At 39.8% G+C, this 21,897-nt stretch overlaps 1 protein-coding gene across 1 annotated transcript in view; it reads right to left on the minus strand.

Annotated features, from left to right (window-relative positions):
- Positions 1–5,744: 5,744 nt before the first annotated feature.
- The window catches only part of TOX (thymocyte selection associated high mobility group box), a 224,860-nt gene continuing 208,707 nt past the window's right edge, over positions 5,745–21,897 (minus strand). The window contains exons 7-9 of the mRNA XM_075024334.1: positions 17,846–18,232; positions 8,259–8,410; positions 5,745–5,972 (exon numbers count right to left, since the gene is read on the minus strand). Coding sequence (XP_074880435.1) covers positions 5,936–5,972; positions 8,259–8,410; positions 17,846–18,232 — 576 coding nt within the window. The 3' untranslated portion in view covers positions 5,745–5,935. The remainder of the gene's footprint in view (positions 5,973–8,258; positions 8,411–17,845; positions 18,233–21,897) is intronic.

Genomic DNA, 21,897 nt, shown 5'->3' on the forward strand with positions numbered 1-21,897 from the left:
GGCTTTAGACTTTTTTATTTCCACTGAAACTTGGCTCTTTGGGAGTGCCAAGGGCAGCATATATGCTGTGCATAGAGCTGGGAAGTTTTTGACTCCATGTATCAAAGTATGAGAAGCCTGAATATTCACTAGAGGTTTTATTTCTTTCTTTTACTTTTTTTTTTCTAATTGTGGAGCTGTGCAGATTGTAGGGCAAAACTTCTTAGAAAGCTGGTTTACAGCAGCATCTGAAATGTGTGATTCTTGGAGCCTTCAAGGACTTCTGTATTACAAAATGTGTGCCCAGCCTTGTGTGAAACGGTGGCACATGGACTATTACCTACTTGTATGTTTGAATTAGCTAAAGAACAAGTGTTTTACAAAGGTATCCATCCTTGATCTAGCATCTTTTTTTCAAGTGGTTGTGCATCCACCATGCTGCTTGGTAAACTCAGAGTTAAAAGAAGAAGTACTTTGTTCCCTGTTTGAAATTTTCTGACCTAATCTTCCAGCCTCTGGACATGGCTATGGGTCCTCTGGTTCTGCCTGCTGTGTGCGCTCAGTAACTGCCGTCCGCATTCTCACTGTTCAGCTGGCTGGCGGTCTGGAAAACGCTGATGTTCTAAGGGTTACTGGATTACAATTGTTCTCTGCAAACAAAATTCACATCTGTTCTGACAACTTATTTCAGCCTGATGCAACTTGAAAAGGTCGAGATTAATCCCAGAAAATCAGACTTCTATTGGAAAGGCCAAATCAACTTTAATTGTAACACATGGCTATTTGTATTGGCGTTTAGCTGCGGCCATTTATCCTTCTTTCCATTGGTATTATTTGTTTCTGAGCTCTCTACTAAAGCCTACAATGCAAGCTGAAATGTTTTAAGTAATGTAACAAAAATAACAGCTGACATCTTTCCTTTTACAGGTTTCCATTGACCCAGGGTATTTTGCGTGCATGGCTTTTATGACTTTTGTTTATCAGCAGTCTGGGGAAAAAAAAAATCATAGAAGAAAATGTTGGCTCTTTTTGTAAAGATTAATGGTGTCTACTGTACTTTCACACCCCCTCCTAGCCTGTTGGCTTTATCCATCAGAGCCCAGGGGGGATGAACCACTCGCTCTGGAGTTCTGCCTCCTACCAAACTTTGATCACAGGCGCTAAGGGGTTTAAAAGCCCTTTGCATTACAGCAGTTGCAAGCTGTGGGTTTCCGTGTTGGTGAGGTGACTAACAGCAGCACCCTCCCCTCGGCATGCGGGACAGGTTGGTGTAGCACCTCTCTAACCACCCCGCTGGCTGGCTCCCAGCAGCTGCTATCAGCTCAGCCGTCGAGCCATCAACTGACATTTGAGCTCTCAGATCCCCTGAAAAGTGACAGGACGAGAGAGACTCATTTGGCAATACTTTGCTCTTGCTGTTTGGCCTGGAGAAAGATACTCAAAGTGGTAAGATTGTTTAGCAACAGCTGGCAAGCACCCGGGTGTGAGCCTGATTTTCAGACATGACAGGCACTTACAGGAATGTTGCCAGATACAGCTGTTTAAAAGCCTTAATAAACAGCAAGTCAATACTAATCTTTGCCAAATTAATCTTTTCCTTGACAGCCCATCAGAGCAATTATGCTCAGACTCGTTGTAAACACACAATTGTCAGAGGGTAAGGATCTTCTCCGCAGTACACTGTGGATTTTTGCACACAGCTTGTTTTCCAAATAGGATGGTTTCCTTTTCTTTTCCTCTTCCTCTCTTTCTTTTTTTTTTTTTCTCTTCTATTTTATTTTCTAGCCAATTACATGTTTGCCAGCTTGGTATTAGCCCGAACAAAATTTCTTTGTAAAGTGTCTATTGCAGCAAGCCCTTAATAGAATGTGAAATGATGACAGTTGCAGGATCCATGCAGATGCACATTTGCTAGTGGGTTTCTCTAATTAGGCAGTAACTGTGACAGACTCTGAAATGTTACAAGTCATTGTTCTCACTTGTCCTCTTGTCGGTGGAATAAGAACTACATTTGAGTTGTGATTTAATGTGCTGCTGGGTAATAATAAAATACACGACTTTGCAAAGGAAAGCAAATGCTGTCTGTGAGACCTGACACAAAGCACTTCATGTTCACCAAGGTGCTCAGCACCTCCTGCAGCACTGCCAGCACACTTACTAAATAATATTTTATTTAAATGCAAAAGGACTTGAAGACACCAGATAAATAATTAACAGCGCAATGGTTGTATCTTTCTCTTTCTTTCTTTCTTTTTCTCTTTCTTTCATCCTCTTTCTTCCTTCCTTCCTTCCTTTATTCCTCCTTTCTTCCTTCCTATCTGTCTGTCTATGTATCTATCCATCTCTATCTTTATCCCTATCTCTATCTATACCTACCTATCAATGGGAGTTCTGGGGAGTAGCTCCTGTATGGGTTACATACAGCTCTTCAGCTACTTCTCAGTGTGTGCAGAATAAGGATTTTTACCGACTCCGTTTCCCCGGAGCACAGAACGAGATCTCTGCGGATCTGCCATGTTTACAGCATTGGGTAAGAAATAGGCAGATACAGTCTTGGAGATGGTAGTTCAGGCTGAGATGAAGTCTCAGAAGGTTGAGGAAGGTGGTAAGAGCGTGTTTTACCTTCCAGTAATGAGCTCTTAAATTGTCAGGTTTCCTGTTTACAGAGGAGTCTCGCAGGGAATATTTGGCAGAGACGCCACTGAAATCAGGAACTGGTATTTGGTGAGAGAGAGAGAAGTGGGCACGAATACATTACATTTCACTGTGAGCGGCTGGGGCCCTCCATGAATACATTACTTACTGCCTGCCTGTGGATGAACATGGGGGGAAAAGGATGTGAAAGGGACCTATAGCAGGTCCCTTTGAAGAGCTTCTTTGGGTCAGAGGCAGCAGCTGGATGGCATTTCTGCTCGAACCTCTATGAGTTTGGTGATAGAGACACCAGGACTCATGTTGCCAGAACGGGGCACGCTGAGAGCAGCAGTAAATGTTCCTTTCCTTTTCAAAACTTCTGCTTACCTTGATGCATGCAAATGGGATTTACATCTTGCAGAGTGCATATGTTGCTAACCTTGCATTTGCCCACCACTTTTAAAAATAATTTAAAACCCCCATTAATTTCAATTAATGGAAGACATTATTTCCCTTGGTTTCTATCACTTTGACAGACGTCTTTATCATATTTAGTTGCTGCTACTGTATTGCTTCAATGTGTAGGTTGTTTTGTTCCTGTGTGCTTTCTCATTATCATTATTAAGACAGATGGTGACTTACAACCAGTGACTTGGGTATATATGTTACTGTGGTGCCTAGGCCACAGTGCTTCAGCGAAGGATGGGGCATATCTTCATGAACTCCAGTGGAGTTTCACCTGCTTACAAAAGGATCTCAACCTTCTAGGCTCCATCTATTGACAATTTGTATTTGTCAATATGCAGCTGAAAACAAACAGCAGATTGCCCTTGGCCAGCAACCATTGCTTTTTTCCAAGGTCAGACATGAAGAACTGACATTTATGCATTGAAGTTGGATCTTTCCTTCGGAACAAAGTGGTTTCAGTATAACCCTGGCCAAAACTGCTGCTCTTCTGGAATAGCTGTCCTGTCTGAACAGAGCCTGCGCACAAAACCAAACTCAAAGCGTTGGATGGGTAAGGTGCTGCACAGTAAACACGCCGCACGTTTCCCTTACAGACTGAGAAACACCAACTAGCCAGAGATTCATACAGAATAAGTATTTTATTCATGATGTATTTTTTTATTTACATTAAAGTTTTCTTGTATTTTGAACTCTGCTTGGATACTGAAATTAACAACTTTATGTGACTGCGCACCTGCTCTAAAAGAAATGAAGATAACACAGTTTTTTCCATAAAAGAAAAAGGAAAACTGCCTGTCAAAATCAAAGCTGATTTTTCTCATCCCCAGGAATTATCTTGTCGCTTTAGAATTAATATGAGTGGAAAATGTAGTTTACTATAATATAATAAATAGAAGACATTGGGTAATTAGTAGTGCTGGTATATTTCTAAAGTACTAAACAGACAAACAATAAACTGTGAATTTAATCACGAGTTCTCATACAGTTTCAAGACAGGAAAATTAGAGCTCTCAGCTACAGTCATTTGAGTAATCACATCTGATCTGCATTATTTATTAGTTATTACATGCCAAGTGATTCTGATTGTACATTGCCTGAAATCATTCCAAAGCAAGCATGCCTTTGTTTCTGTTTTGTTTTTAAAGAAAAATCAATGGTATTGCATAATGTGTATTTTATTCGAGTTGCTTTCTATATTTCACATGGAAAACACAAATCAGTGGTACTCTCCATTAATTGGACAGGCATCTGGGATTAAATCCTCCAGAAATACATTTTCAGAGCTATCTCTGATCCAAAACACTGACAAAATACCTTCTTTTGGATTTTTTTTTTATCCCTTTCCCTGTGGCTGTTGAACTTACCTTTCACTTTAGGATGTATTCGTGATACAGTCCCTAAAACTCTGTAGGACCTTTTGCATGTATAATAAAATGGCTGAAGCATATTTGGTAATATTTCTGTTGGTAATATTTTTATTCCACTTGACTAATTAACCAAAACTGATGAAGTTTCAAGAAGCAGCATTATGCAGTTTAATTCAGTTAGTTTGTTGGTTCAAGTCTTAGTTTTGGGCAACTTCCTGCTACAATGCTTTAAAAAGGAATTACTTAAAATACCTTTTTTTTTTTTCTTTAACAACCAAAGAAATAGAGAAATAAGTATTCGTTACCTTCATTTTCTGCCAGTAAAGCAGGTTTGGTGTTATATATGCCACTGTAAAAACTAAATAAAGTATTCACATCAGTTGTGAACAATTTGTGCCAGCAAAAGTTAAAGCGTCAAAGAAACCTCTTTAAAATGCTAACAAATTTACTTACAAACACCTATATTTATTATTTCATAAATAGGCGCAACAGGTTCCATAAAAAAGATTAAATACAGACACAGTATGAAGAAACAATAATACATAGCCATATGCAAAGGTTATAATTTAGCTGTCTCCAATCTGTTTCTGCATCTAATAAAATATCAGGTAAGCATTTGGCAGTTTTATACATAAAAGGACTTAAATGACGTTTACTAACCAGTACACATAAAGTGATTTTCTTTAAAAAAAAGAAGCATTTTTTAGGCAGTACAAAATAAATGTGTTTGCTCTTTATCAACATTAGTTTTTTTCCTAGTTTTTTGTGTTTATTTCATGAAACGAAGCCAATATGTTTAATTAATATAATTTGGGAATATTTTTTTTTTTTTCTCCAAATACTTTGAAAATATAGAACTATTAGTCAGTTGTTTAAAAATGAAGTAAAAATATGAATGTTTGCCAATTTAACCCTTATTGTGAAATCAATAAACTGGAATGAGCCAGTTTCAATTACAATTAGCTACAAAAACATTCACATTTTATACTCTAGGAGAGTGTAACATAGATGCTATTTACAAACTTGCTATGACTGCTACATCAAGCCATTTAAAAAGTCTTTAGTAGTTTCATATAAACACCCATTATGAAAAACCAATGGAAAATCCAGGACTTTTATCCGAGACATCTACAGTTGCTAAGGCAGTTACTATCGCAGCACTTCACAGCAAAAACCAACATAAAATCTGAATGGTCCAAGTTTCCTTCAGGGAAGAAGAAAAGCAATGTCCGTTAAAGGATCTCAGGTCAGGGGTGGAAAGGAGAAAGAAAGAGAAAAAAATGGGGGGGGGGGGGGGAAGAAAAAGAAAAAGGAAGAAGCAAGACTATTTTTTTCCAGAGTGGGTGACCCACAAGCTCAAATAGTCCTAAGTGCTTAGCAACTTGTATTTCCTAATAAAATGCAGAACTGCCTTGACTGCATAAAGCAATCCATGATGAAAAGACTTCCCTGCATTCCTCAGTGGAAAGGAGAGGTGTTTCAGATTTTCAGGTAAGGTAGAGTGCTTTGTCCCTCTGCATGCCCCTGTTCAAAGAGAAAAAGAACAAATGTGATTTTTTTAAAAATTTGTCAAATTTTTAGTCCTATTCTTCAAAAAAACCCCCACAACCCTACTGCATGTCATTAATTCCAAGCATATCACTGAAGTATGGCTGCATTACCATGGCAATAATAAGAAAAATCCCAGTGCCATGGTGGCATGTAGCAACTCCCAGACCACATCTGGCTCTAAAGTACACAGGACTGGGAGACGGGATTAAGCCCTGGTTTGAGATCACCTGCACTAGCAGGTTGGTAGCACTGACTATCTGTCTCTCACAAAGTGAATAGGTACAGCTGAGGGTTTAGCACAGCTCTCAGAATGATATTTCATTAGAACCCTCTATGATGTGGCCACTTGCCTTAGAGGGCCTGAGAGTTTAGTTACATGAACAGGGTGCCAGCCACTGCTGTCTCTGCGTTATTTTATTTACTAGTACAGACATAGCCAAAATGTGTTGGGCTGGCAGGTTCAGGTAAGCACGCACAAGGGACCAGCAGAAGCTTCTGGCAAAGCCAACTAGACCAGCTCTCTGCTGCAGACCAGGCTCTACAGGAGACCTTCCACCAATGCACTGTGTCTAGCACACTTTTACATTCAGTTCTTGCTGGGTTCCAGCTTCAACTGGAAGTTGAAGTTCAGAGCAAAAGGAGTCATTTACCAATTTCTAATTTGGAACAGTCTGTAGAAGTCAGAAAAACCCATATCATTTAAAGGAGAAGCAGCATCACTGATGGGGCTTGGTTCACACTGCAGAGATTTTTTGGGAGAGAGGCTTTACTCCTAATCTGCTTCCTCGCCAAAACCCAGGTACCAGTTCTGTTCTTCCACAGCCTCACAGCTTACTTGGTTTGGAGTCCAAGAGCAGCACAGAGCAAGCTACGCTGTATTTGGCAGTTTATGGCAACGCTATAGCAAAGACAGGTTAAGCCCATGCACACAGATTCACAAAGGCATATCTACACAGGGTATATACAGGGTCTGCTCAGAGAAAGCTTCTGCTGATGGAAAGTTATGCCCAGTGGGCACCTAGAGGGCACTGCTAGGAATGATCGCGCATTGCTTTTTCCAGAAGAGACCAGGCATCAAAGCCACAGGTAGCTATGGTTTGTTTGACGGAGGACAGTCTGCTCAGAGTTCAGTGTAATTGGGCTGGGTATGCTCCTACAAGGGCCTGCAGCACAGATCAAGACATTATGGTGGTACAGCACAGAAGCGAGACTGTTCTGCTGAACAAGTGGGCAACTCATGGGGCAACAGCGATAGGTACGGGGGAAAGTGATGCTGCTGTGCAGACCAGTTAAAGTCTGCCTCAGTGTCAGCAGCTTCTAGTCAAGGTGTTATTCTGACCTAGTAACCAGAAAAAGATTTTTGTTCAGTTCTAGTTTTAGTTCCAGAAACACTTTAAACCAATAATGCAAGTGAAATTCTTAGTTTGAGTAAATGTAATGGGTGAAACTAGTCTTTAGTTCTGCTTGGTGTTCATTTGTCTGAGCTAGATTTGACACTTTGGTAGCAACCAAGAGCTTTTATCTGCCTTTGCCTTGGAGATTCATGCCAAGGTCAAGGGGAGGTCAGGCTGGTGGGCACGTTCACAAAGCACAACTGCTATCATTTAAAACTCAAAAGATACCTTCTGTTCGGAGTCTTAAATGTTTCCAAGCGGTTCCTGGGACAGTAACATAGCTCCACAAAAACCATGCTGCAGAGGAGTTGAGGGTTTGAAGGGATTACTAACCTTATGGTAGGGGCATAGGGCTCCCACAGGTATGGTGTTTTGTTTCTGTCCTGTGACCTTCATGCCCTTCACTTCCACATATCTTGTATCCCATGCATCACTCCTGCATCTCACTGATGTGGGTTTTCATGACCCAAACTAGTTGTTTTCACTGGCAGCAAGATCTCCTCAGCAATGGAGTATTTGGAGCAAATAGTTCATGCCATTTGCCTCACAAGTAGGAGGTAGTGATCGTAAAACTTCTTTCCTACACCTTCTCCCTAAGATTTCAGTTCTGATTTTCTAAGGAATGGAAGTTCTCTAAGACCAAAGTGTATATGCTGTGATAAGGTGATAACAATGTCTAATAAATCTATGTATTGAAAACTTGTCCTCCCACAACAGTCTAATTGCTGAATAAATCCAGTGCCATCACAGATGCACTTCTGAAATACTGTAGGGAAACAGGCAACAAAGCTGTTTCCAAATTCTCTATCAGATACTTGTGTCGTGAATGTTGCTCAACACAAGGTGGCATTCACTGGCTGCTTACCCATTACTGCAGTAGTCATTATTCCAGTCCACAGTCTGTGCTGGAGGATTTCTGCACCCTGAACGAACATACTCCATTGCTTGGGTAACAACTTGTGCAGCTGTTGATGTTGGATTGATGATATTCTGATAATCAGGCTGAAGAGTAAATCCCTAGAGGAGAAAGCAAGTACATTACATTGTACGGAACCAAGCAACAGGTTGGGCGCATTAAAAAAACCACAAATGGTGTGTACTGTGAAATGGTAGAATACTTCTTTTCCAGGTGTACTTTAGGTTATCAAACTTAAAATAGGAAAAAATGTGTAGGTACTTTCTAAGTTTTAAAATCTTTCTTTGGTTTGAGAAATGAAGCACTGCCAAATCATTGTGAGCTATTTCACAGTCACAAGATGGAAGTAAAAGGGACAGAGCAGAAACATTTCAAACCCAAGAGAACAACTCAATCAGCACTGGGGCAAAAAAGCTCTGTTTGCTCCTTAGAGCTTCCATTTAGATTAAATGTAAGGATACACACTAGTCGTTAATTCCCAGAATATGCAACAGAATCTTTTTGAAGGATGTAGGCAGCAGGTGGCTGACTGTTTTATTAGACTACACCTATTCACATATTGTTCTCAAAACCCTTTTTCTTCATTCAGTCACAAAGGGACCATCTGCTGCTTCTTTTATTTGTACTTCTCTCTCAACTAAACAGAAATTCAACCAAAGCTTTTTAACAGTTGTTGGACTAATGTAGTGAAAGTAGCACAGAATAACTTGCTTTTTGAAACCAAGAAGATGAGAAAAAAAAAAGTGGAAGTTACAAAGAGACATCTAACCTGCTCCCTGAAATATCTGTCATAAGAAAAGTCACAATAATTTTTAGCTCTTTTGATATACGAGGATGTTTAAATGTTGTGTTTCAAAACCAGGAGAACAATTGAAATGTCAAGGCTAGTGTATCTGGTTCACCCTGTATAAATGTACATCATGTTCCTTTAAAGTTAGAAGAACTACATTGGGTAGAAGTATGACAATTTGTATGAAAGCAATCAATGTCTGCTGAAAAAAACCAGACCAAACTACTTCCTGGGGCAATGGCATACAATTCCCACTCAAGTTAACTGGATGTGTAGCTGCTAAATCAGAAACTGAACTTGAACCAAGATACCTAGTTTGAAAACCCACTCCTTCTGGCCAAAGTCCACATAAAGGATAGATAGAATTGAAGCTCATAGCTTTTAGTTTTAAATTCTAGTGCATTATGTGCGATCGCTTCTTACACACAGCCTTCATTAGGACAGGAATTTTGCAGAGAGCTGTTGTTTTCTGCAGGTTTAACAAGTCAGCCACGCCACCTTTAATCAAGATAAACGAGTATTCTCAGGATTTGACTGGCCCCCTCCATCCACAGAAATGAGTTTCCTTCAAATGTAACATGTCACTTCCTCTTTCACATCCCTCCTTCTTGGAGTATTATACTCTGGCTCTTCCCCAGAGGTCCTCGCTGTGCCTCTCGTGTACACCATCACCTCACTCCACTCACCCTGATCATGGATTTTAGCCTAGGCCATCAATGAGTGCAACTTTCTTCCATAATCTCTTCCATATGGGGAATATCCCAAGTCACACCTCGGTACCTTAAATGCTCTTTGAAGCCTCACTTTGACCCTGACAACTCCAAGAAACAGACTATTAGCAGCGGGCAAGTTCGCAGCGGAATTCTGCACCTAGTGGTTATGTAACTTACATACTGCCCTGCTAATAAGGTAAACCAAAACCCACTCACGGTGACTGTAACCCCCATGCTCTGTACACTGCCTTTTCAGCAGGCTCTAAACCTGCACATCAGGCTGCATAAACAACCCCCACGCCTGCAACGGATCCAAAGGCAACTGTAATTGAGCAGACTTCCCAATGACTTTAATTGGAGTTTTGTGTGATTAAAAGGCAGGAAGATTGGGTTTGTGTATCACCGTCATCATTTTTATACAAAACATTACCCGTAAGGCCTTTCTAATTTAGCTGTAAGAGGAAAATAACCACAGAAACACATCCTGCCCTCAGGCACTCAGGTTTACCTTTGCTAGCAAAGTCCCTGAGCTATTATCAGTCTTCAGGAAACAATCACATATATGAGAAAAACACTATATAGGGCCAGTAGCTCTAGCAGTGCTGCAGCAAAGCATGCTAGTGAGCAGGCACAGAGACTCAAGTACTCATGCAGCAAGAAGAGACAGTTACCCCAGATCAGAGGAAGAGTCCATCAGTGCAATATCCGTTCCATTTCTTCTGGACTTATGACAAATAAATAGCTTAGATGTCGGAGGATGGTCCTGTGGTTTAAATGCCAGCTTGGAACTGGGTGGGGACTTATCCTCATATTTTCTCAGGTTTTCTGTGTGACCACAGACAAATTGCTTTGGCTCTGTTATGCACATGCGCTTGGACTGAACTGATACCTCTCATGTTAAGGTTGGGACCACGGATCCAATCTTAATTCTCCTATCTGTAAAATACGGGGTAGCAACACTTCCATCTTGCACCTTACAAGTCTGTTTAGTTTATAACTGCCTGGGCTTGGGGCCTGTTTCTCAGGACATGCTCACGTGATGAATTTTAAGATGGTGCAGTGGTATCTGAGCCAGGCTCCAGCGCCAGAAGCAGCTGAGCTGCTGCAGCTCAGCAGTCCTGCTGGGGTTGGGGGCTACCGGAATACCAGCAATGTGGGTGTTGGAAAGCATGCTTGTTAAAGCAACGTAATTTAAGAAACCTGAATGCAATATGAAGGACTGATAAAGTATGGTGATGTTTAAGATATAAACAGTAATTACCTCGCTTTTTCATCAACAGAAAAAGCTCTGGAAATACAGATCTGTACATCAGAGGGAGACAGCCTTGTACCAGGCTTGTAGTAAATATTTGTGTATTATTTATGTAAGCCCTTAACAAACAATGATGAAATAAAAAGTGCTCAGAAAATGAGTGCTGCGAGGTCTAATTAAACAATGCTGAATGTTTTTGCATTGTAATGCTCAAGAGAAAATCACCAACTGTTTTGCAACATGCCTAGAATTTTAAATTTCATTTTCTTGTTCCAGATTGAAATAAAAATAGGGAACTTGATAAAGATTAATTCGATGTCAGGAGGGACATTTGCTCTTTAATTAGATTTCTGTAGCCCTAGCAGTTTCGTTGTGCCACTGTAGCAAGTCCTAAAAAGCCTGCAGCAGAACTAAACAGTGATCCTCATCTCCACACTTTACTGGGAACTAATTTCATTTCCTGCCTGTCTGGAGAGGTATTTTCAACAGGCATCAATGTTTTTGTCTTCACAACTGATTTATTCATCAATCTCAATGTGATATTTTAAACCTTTAAATTACATCCAAATCCTAAAGCATCTGTTTATTACACAAGGAAATTGAAAATCTGTCTGTGTGATATCATACAAAGATTTTTCCTTAAGGTTATAAAGGAAGTTGACAGATATTAATGATTTTTTTTTTCTCTTGACCTCATTCGAAGACAAAGCTTAACAAAAAAGAGGAAGAAATCTGGACAAATACAGCAGGTCCCTGAGTTTAGTGTGTATAATATATACCAGAAAAAATGAGGCTATTATTTTTGGCAGGCTATACAATCATCTTTCTGTATACATTTATTTTCTAAAGGAAAAGAAGTACCTGAAAGTAGACTGAAATGAGTTATTATTTAAAATAAAAAAAAAAAAGTGACATACATTTATCTTCTCCTTCTTTTTTATGCATACATTTGCAGCCATGGTTACTAGACACTGACAATCTAGTTTTGCTTGCTCTACCTATGAACCAAAGTGGGACAGAGATTGTAACAGGACTCACCATCCCACTCAATGCTTGAGTGAAGGATTTTGAGCAGGTAAGGAGATGCTTCCAGTAGGGCTACTTAAAAGGGTTCCTTAACAAGAACTGGGTGTATTTGAGAGGGAGTGAATCTTTGGTCTCATCACTCTCCACACAAAACAGCACCGTACAACAGGCTGGAGAGCGGGGTACGCTCAGAAACACAAATGCCTGTGTGAATAGAGAAAGAAAGAATGACTTTGCAAGAGAAAATGGGTCACAGCTTCAGATGCCGTTTTAGCCTGAACTTTGGCGAAATCGTGCAGATTTGAATGACAAAGGTTAAGATTCAGATCATCTGATCCCAACTAAGTAAAAATTAAACAACATGTCAAACCTAAGAAAAAGACTGGAGAGAAGCAACTCTGTATCAGTTAAAAAATAATACAGTGATAAGATTCTCACATGAGCATTTAATGAAAGAAAAATCACACTTTTCTAATCTACTGTGATTCTTCCAGTGTGTCAAAAGTGGATAAGAGAAAAACTGCTACACAGTGGATTTTGACTTTAACAAGGTAAAACTTTAACATGGCTCCTGTTAATAATATTTAAGAAAAATATAGTATATTTCAGAATTAGAAGTTAAATCTAATAAAAATCAGGATCTAATTTAAATCTAAGTATGAGAATAGAACTAAATGGTCATTTTTTACACTGTAAATGAGCACCTCAAAGGTCTACAGTAGGGATCATTCTTTAATTTATTCATTAACTGTTTTGGAACAGAAAGGAAAAGAGGCAAAATAGTCTACTTTGCAGAAGCTACAAAAAATATTTAGATATCTCACAATAGAGAAGATTGTTTAAAAGAAATTAAAAAATATTTACTAATGCTAGGCACATGACCAAAATACTAATACCTAAATTTTACTTTGCCTTGTGCATTTCAGAACAATTTGGATGCATTGCATCAGCTGCATACTGCACAGAATTAATTGATTTTAAAAATAACAGAAATTGCGCAGTCACTGAGGATTTTTGGCTACAAACACTTCTGATCTTCGTGATGTTCTGTAGTTTTTGTGGACTCCTGGAGGAGACTGCCCTTCTCCAGCTGGCAGTGTCTCTTGGTTTGGCAGCTGCACATGTGCAGGCAAGGACTGCTGGAAATGGAGGAGGACGTGCTGTTCCCTGTGGAGCTGATGAAGATCAGCTCATTGTCCTGGCAGCAGCGGGGGCAGAACTCTCTCACCAGGTCAGCGCTCCTTATCAGTCCCTCCTCAAAGTTACGCACAGAAGAAGAGTTTGTGGATTTCACGCGCAGTGGTTTTGGAGAACGGTGTTCCTGCCTGCCAGGACAGAAATCCGGATCTTTATGTGGTTTTTCTTGGAGCTGGCAGTCCTTCAGACATACTAGAAGACGATCTTTGATGAGAAACTACCCTCCCTTTCCTGGAGAAAATGAGTGATCAAGTCTCCCAGAGTCACAGTGTTAAATCATGGGATCTGTTAGAGAACAGGGATTCCCAGAGCCTGCTACCATTGAGCATTGCACTAGTAAGCCATGAACTATTTCAAAGCTGGATGTTGGGAAAAAAAAGGAAAAAAATCAGAACCCACCATTGGTGGGAGCTGTGACAGCTGCTTCTAATATGTCTACAGCACAGCTGTCTGTCTGCAATGGTGGTGTCCAGCCAGGTGAGTCTGCAAATGCCTGCAGCAGAAGACTGCTACGAAGCTGTTGGCAGACTTAACCCTTCTCTTGCCTATTGAGCTTCATGCTGCAGTGTGACATGAGAAAATTTACCACATTTCTTCTTAAAGTGTATTAGTCTGGTATGAGCAGTGGTGAGGTTTCCGAAAAGGAAAATGTCTCCTGTTGCAAGTCATGCTGTAAGGAGCGGGATGTTAATTAGTTTCTGTTCTCGCTGCTTACACAAATTAGATGCCCGCTGGAGTCTTTGGAAAAGGCTTAGGGTGGCCACACCTTTAGCATGAAGGAAATCAAACAGCTGAATGAAGAGGAAGTGAAAAAAAGTTGAATTAAATGCAACTATTGCTTCTGCTTTATCAGACTACATATTCTCCCCTTCTTCTTGGCTGTCTTTCTATGTAGCAGAGTGGTCTACATTGTGCTGCTGCTGGACTGCCCCTCACATTTGGAGTCCTCCTTCCCTCCTCACCACGGGCTGGACGTACAGGGTGGTACTGTTTCTTTGTCCTCATTGCTGTTGACTCTGCGCTGCTGTTTGTTTGGAGGGCTCGCTTTTTTTTCCACTGTGTCTTTTCCTCTTTAACATGCTCTGTGATCAGCAGGAGTGTTTGCTCAATTTGAGCACAGGGGAGAGCAGAATCCTTTGACAAATGAGTCAGAAAGAGGCCTTTACTTTAAGATTATAGTTTTGACTTCTTGCTATTTGCCTCCTGGTGGCCAACCTGTCCTCCGTGCTCCAGTGCAGTATGAAATCCTGGTGATAGTGTTTTCTAACATTTCGTGAGTATGGCTAGAAAGAGTCATACCTAAGAGACTAGACAGGACACCACTGTTCTGCTCTGGTATGGCAAATCATGGTAATATCAGTACACCTGTTGTCCTAAAATTTAACATACTTTTTGCTTTGTCTTTGCCAATTTAAAGGAAATGGATTCTATATTTAAACTCAATTCACAAACTCTGTAAACTGTTGTATGCTAAAAAAAAATAAAATAAAATAAATTTACAAATATTCCAAAGTGAAATTACATAGATTTTCCAGAGCTCAAAAGTTGTATTGCTTTGAAACAAAAGCAGAAGTGTAGGAAATATAAACTGGCTTGTAGATGTTCCACAGTGCTTAAAGTGATATGTAGTAGAGTGGCAGTGTAGCATTTCAACAGGTAATAAGCACCTGTCACCTTAAGTGAAGCTCAGAAATATCTCACTATGGTATCTTCATTATAAGCATCAGCCTTTTTGACTAAGGAATAGGAGCTGGTAAAAAGTATTTAACCTAACCTCTCATGAGTTTAACAATGGAGAGCAGGAACACAGAGGTATAGCATTTTTTACTTTACTGTACTTGTACTTAGTAAAGCAAAAGACTCATCATGGTACAGGTCTAGTATTGACTTTTAGACACCTGTTTTTTACAATGTAGCGTCCTGTGTTTTCTCTTAAGCTAGAAATAACTCAACTGCATGTCACACATCTTACAGATGAGTGAAAGTACTCTCAAGCCATTGACACACACACCATACTACCTTTTTTGTAGTATGTAATGGTTTGGAATAAAACCCAAGTGTTTGGATTCATACAACAATGATGATGTGGTATGTATACACAAGTATCTAACATCTGCATTACATCTTTTGCTAGCCCCTACTGTACTATTAATTCAATAAATAAAGCCAGATTTTCAAATCTGTTCAGTAAATTATGCCTATCAATGATTCTGGAAAAGACATAAGGGGTTTAATCTTCTATACCTCTGCATTGGACAAGTGACACTGAACTTGGCAAACAATCTGAACTTGGAAGACTGAATCACTTCGCAATAAAAACTCGCTGAAATGTAACTACACAATCTCAACAGGCTGCTGTCACAGATGTCGTTTTCATGTTTGGTAAATGAACCAGGGTATTGCACTGAGTCTCTGTCCGTTGCTTTGTCTCTCATTGCTCTGAGCCTTCAGGTTCAACCAGGATTGCATCAGGCTTAGGATCTCCAGACAGACCCTCCTGGCTCATCTGTCTAGGACTTCCCTAGCTAATTCTAGCTGCCCAGGCTTGGGCTTAATTCATGAGACTTGAGCATGGGATCTCTCAGGACACTCACACTAGGATGCTGAGTTTCCAACTAATAGGAAAACCTTCAGGAATATATGACAGTAAAAGACTCCACATTTGCGTGGTCATAAGTCTGTTGATGCTGCTTACTCTGATCGTGAAAAATAAACTGGACTAGGGAAAAGTTGTAAACACTTTACAAATTTTGCTTCCTGTCTGATTACTTCGAATCGCTCTTGAGACTCGGATCAAAGCCTCTGAAAAAATCCAGATCATCCTGAGCACACCTCGGTTTACCTTCTGAACAACTAAATTTATCAGTCCAGATTGCTTTCAACTCTTGGGGTTTTTTTGTCCTGCTTTGGAAAATTTCTTTCCCTTTTAGATTGTTCTCCCAGCTAGAAGCTAAGTTTTGTGTTCAGGTATTCCCATCTCTGAAGACCAATCTTGAGATAAAATGTTTCCAGCTTGGAAAGCAAATGCAAATGCCTTGTTAGCAAAGGTGAATTTATAGAGATATTCAAAACGTGCAGCAAGTTCATGACTATGTATTATCAATCAGAACTGACAAGTTTTGTGTATACAAATTTTGTGGAATCTTGCAACTCCATCCAAAAAATTTTCACTCTAATGCCTCTTTGCAAAGCAAGATCTTATCATTAATAGTCAAATCTCATCCAATACAAAAGGAAATCTTCTCTCATGAAATCAGCAGGGTTAATCTGCTCTAACCCTCCATAGGCCTGAGCCCAAAAATCACAACACTGTGTTTGGCCTGCATTCATTCAGAACTCCTAGGAAATGTATTGAGAATCAACTATCTAAAACACTGAGAATGAAAAAAAAAAAAAAAAGAAAGCCACTATATTGGGATACTGGGGACAGCCCACTTATTTCCAGTTAAAAAAATGGTATATCTATCAAGCAAAATGAAGTTATGAATGCAGCATAAACTAACATACTCATGTTCACTTAATCTAGCATGTCTAATACAACCTGTGTTGCTTCATGTTCCCTCTGACTGTTCCACTTCACAGTCAGCACAAGGATAACAGCACAAGATATAATCATATCTTTTTCTAGACATGCCTGCCTTTTGTTTGTAAAATTTGTTTCCTGAAGACTTAACATTTCGCTTATATTTCAGGGTACTCCCAGATTTGCAGATGGATCTATGGACACACTTCTATTTAAAGGATGCCTCCTGAATTTGGCCGGGCAAAAGGGCTAGTGTTCAGAAGACTGTGATCAACATCAGTGCTAGCACAGACAGTTCTACTGAAGTTCCCCATCATCTAGTGTCCTGGTTTCAGCTGGGATAGAGTTAACTGTCTTCCTAGTAGCTGGTACAGTGCTATGTTTTGAGTTCAGTATGTGAAGAATGTTGATAACACGGATGTTTTCAGTTGTTGCTCAGTAGTGTTTAGACTATAGTCAAGGATTTTTCAGCTTCTCATTCCCAGCTAGGGCACCTGACCCAAACTGGCCAAGGGTGTATTCCATACCATGGGACGTTCCATCTAGTATAGGAACTGGGAAGTGGGGGCAGGGATTCGCGGCTCGGGGACTGGCTGGGTGTCGGTCGGCGGGTGGTGAGCAATTGCCCTGCGCATCATTTGTACATTTCAATCCTTTTATTACTACTGCTGTCATTTTATTAGTGTTATCATTATCATTATTAGATTCTTCTTTTCTGTTCTATTAAACCGTTCTTATCTCAACCCATGAGTTTTACTTCTTTTCCTGATTTTCTCCCCCATCCCACTGGATGGGGGGGAGTGAGTGAGCGGCTGCGTGGTGCTTCGTTGCTGGCTGGGGTTAAACCATGACATCTAGGTAAGCTTATTCATTTGTTCTTGCCTTTGAAAGACTAAGCTTTCAGACTATAGTACAGCAGTTTTGGAACTCTGCAAAATTAAAGCTAATCCATAGCTCTTCTGGATGACTTTCTCTCCCCCCCCCCCCCCAAAAAAAAAAAAAATTTCCCCAGATGGCTGAAAAGCTCAAACTTACTTGCTGCATTGTAGGTGAATGTAAAGCAGACTGGACCTGCATCGGTAGCTGGTTTCCAATGGACTGCTGCATTGAAATTGGCTGGTGTTGCTGCATGTTGAGATGCTGGTGCAGAGGGGGGCTGATCTGAAGAGGTGGCGGTGGGGAAACAGCCATGTTTGCTATGGAAACAGTCACTGGCATTTGGTTGTTGGGCTTGGGCGCTATGTTCCTGGGGATATTGGCATGCATGGCAGTGATGTGAGGATTCATTCCTGGTTGTTGGTGGTAGTGGGAACTGAGGTACAGTGCAGAGTGAGCCTGGGTGGGCCCATGAAACACTGACTGCTTTGAATTCATCATCTGAGGTTGTGGGGAGGCTTTAACATCAACAGGTTCACTGTAGCTCTGTTGAGAAAAACAAAAACCAGACAATACTTAGAAGCTACAAAATGCTGCTGTTCTACACCCTAAAGTCTGTTTAAGAGTTGCACCATGGGAGAACAAATATCTGGACCATCAAATTGTCCTTGAAATGGAGTATGGTTATTACACTAGAAAAAGAATTAATCCCTTTTACATTACACTTTTCTCTTCACCATTGTAAAAAAAGAAGTTAGCTCCTCTCTTTCCCAGTCTAGTCTGACATTTGCTTTTTCCAGACTCGGAACTGGCATCGTTGACCTAATAACCTACACAACAAAGACAATCAAGCCTGTCACATTTATTCACATAAGCAGCCACTACTATCATCCTCAAATTTGATGGCCTCATTGAAAAGAGGTTCGGGAGGGTGGGTTCCAGCAAAAGTCTGCAGTGGTCTTCAACGTGTCTCATTTTCCCATCTGCAAACCAGGGATAAGAATTTCGGTGTCCTTCGCCATACATGTTGATAGCTGCTAATAGCACTTTATCAGTTAGCTAACATAATGAAGAGGCTAAACCCCATCCACAGTTGCTCTACTGTATTGAAAGAATATGCTAGTTGCTGTGCCAATACCTTTATTTTGAAGTATTCTGTGCTGAGAAGCTATCCATGCCTGTAAGACATGTTTCATGAGCCATGCATTCAGAAAAATAAAAATATTCTAAATAAGTTCACTTTTAGCAAAACTTCCTTTGTTAATACCATTCATAAAGTTCTGAAAACTCTGTTTAGAACTGATGTCTCTATAAATGTTAGACTGTATCAGACACAGGGAAGCTATTTTACTAAACCTGGAAGAATGCTGCATAGAATATTAGAAAATGCACAGATTTTCAAAAATTTTATGGTCTGCCCTGATTTCTTAAATCCAATAGTAATAAAAACTTCCCATTAATGAATGTGAATTGTAATAATAGTCTCTGTTGTAATATTTATAACTTGTTACATGTGACTTACTTAAACTCAATTTAAGTTTTCCATACCCTTATTTTCTTAGATCTTCTGAGTGCTAACTCTGTGTGCTCAAATAAATGATGAAAAAAAATTTAAGAATTAACTCCCATGAGCTTATAGGTGGGAATTATAATTTGCAGTTAAGTCATACCGGGATTAATAGTCAGTGAAAGGTGAAACATGCTGGAAAAAAATGGCAGAAATGTCCCCCTGGAGAAAGAACTCACTTTGTCAAAACAAGGGCTGAAAGATGCATATATGCCCTTATTCTGTGACCTCCATGTCATGTTTGCTCAGTTTACAAGTCAGGGTAAGTTTCATGTTAGTCTCAGCACTCCAGGGTCAGTGAAGTCTATTTGTATTCTTTCTGAAGGATGTACCATCACCAACAATCCGCTGACACGTGTGTTATTGAAATTGCTTCATTGAAATTGTGATGATAAAGATGAGAAAGGTAACTTCATTTTCCCTAAGTATAAGTGCAGTTCCATTAGCAAAAACACCTTGTTTTTTCCAGTAAACTAAGCACAATTAAATGAATACGATAAAATGAATGCAAACCTCTGCCTCTGTGGACCTGCCTGGCTCTGCTTGCATGTGGGTGTACATGTGTGCAATATGTATTATATGCATGTTTGCAGGATTCAGATACAGACAGGAAACCCCAGAGACACTAAACAATAAAACCTGAAAGTAGGTGCAAAATCTGCCACTTTTTCGGTATTATTTTTAAAACACTGAACTAACGTTCATGACGACATGAGACAAATTTCCCCCCCTCTTCCCAGTTGTATTTTTAGGACACTTTCGTGAGCATGGGAGCAAAGACTGGCAGGTTTGCTGAAATTTCAGAGATTCAGAAGCAGGTTTGCTAATTAGCAGCATGGTCAGGACCCTCCTCTTGAGTGTCCCAAGCTCTTTATACATTACAGGAGGCATATGTTGTGTCCTTTCTTGAGAAACTTGAAGTTCTTCTGAGAGCATCGTCCCCTCATGAAAGCAGCTTGCCTTTCCATGATGTAGCTGGCAGGCCCTATCTGGTCCAAGCTGGGATAATTGCTCCTGAAGTGTCTAAGGGCAGATTGGTTAAACAATTCCTCCTGGTGAGAACGTATCAAAAAGCCTTTGCGGCACTATTTGTGACATACTGATACATACTTATATTTCATTTGTGACTACAAAAATGCTTCCATACACCTCTTTAACAAAGATATAGTAAACCAATTTAATTATTGGGTAAATCTGAGTTCACACATAAGTGGTGAATGCATGGGACATACTGATAAAATTCCAGACATATCAGATAGTTAGTATAATTTAATACTTCAAATACCAAGTTATGTTAGGAGGAATCGTACAGTCTCAGGCCAGAGACCAATAACACTTGCTTTACCTCTGAGAAGAGAGTCTGCAAAGTGATCAAAAGGGACTGTTCCAGTTGTCTCAAGCTGTCAATCAGCTTTCTGTATGTTTCACTACCTCCTGATGCAGTGAAAAGCACAACACTTCAGTTTCAGACCAAGTATTTTGCTGCTACTTAGGATGCTTTAAATCATATGTGATCTGAAGCCAACTTGTCCAATATTAGTGTAAACCACATCAATATTATCAGTTACTGGGAATCTTGATAAATGAACCCATTAAATGCTATTCTCCAGCATACCGCACTTTCAGCTTTTTCTAGGGCTGGGTCAGAAACACAGATTTTGTAAGTATTGCTGAAGCTAATGGAATAGGTGATGTCAAATATTTTGGCTTTGTTATGTTGCTTTACTGTGAAATATACCAAGAAGTATATATGATGCATAGGTCACACTATCATTTCGGGTACAATTACTCTTTCACAGATTTGAATAGGCATTGCACCTGTCCAGTACATCATCAGACAGTCTTAGATAAGGACTTTTATTATGGGTAAAACTAGAAACTAAGAAAGAAGGGATTTGATTAGCCAATATGGGCTTCAAATGTACAGTCATGTTCCCTAGCTTTGCAGGTTTGAATTCAAACAATTTTCTCTTGCCTTATTCAAGGAGAAAAACACAGAAATAATTTACACACCCACCCCCCCCCCCCAATCCCCTTAGTTAAATAATCTATCCAAAACCAACACAGACAATTTACATCTCTAATTTTTGGCATGAAGCTATAGGATACAATTAATTTACAGATATATGCAGTGGAGACCAAAATTACAAATCTGTACACACAGGTCACCAAACATTGAAGCTTAGTATCTTCTACATGCAACAAGGTCTCCTACTAGACGTGCAGTGAGAAAATCTTTTATCACTACTGTAAGTATGGTGTTGTAGACCCACCACTAGAGGGTGACAGAATATTATATTTAGTTACTGGTAGGACATGGTATTGTACACATACATTAGCGAATATACACTAGGACCACAAACTAGCTTTTCTTGACAGTCCTTTATGCTCTTTGAGTGGCTTCTACTTGTTCTGAAGTTTAGGTCAAAGCCTACTCACAGGCTGGGAGTAGGGTTTCTTATGGACCTGCCTCTCCATCTAACATCATCATCTAATACTGTTGCCTAAATTAAAAAAAAATAAAAATCAGAAGGTGAAGACAAAGTAGGTAGGCCAACGCAATGGAATGCTACATAAAAAGTATGACTGCCCTTTAGGCATAACACAAAACCTCCTTTTTTTTTTTTTTTTTTTCATGAGAATC

The sequence above is a fragment of the Buteo buteo genome, chromosome 3, assembly GCF_964188355.1.
Source record: "Buteo buteo chromosome 3, bButBut1.hap1.1, whole genome shotgun sequence".
Lineage (NCBI taxonomy): Eukaryota > Metazoa > Chordata > Aves > Accipitriformes > Accipitridae > Buteo > Buteo buteo.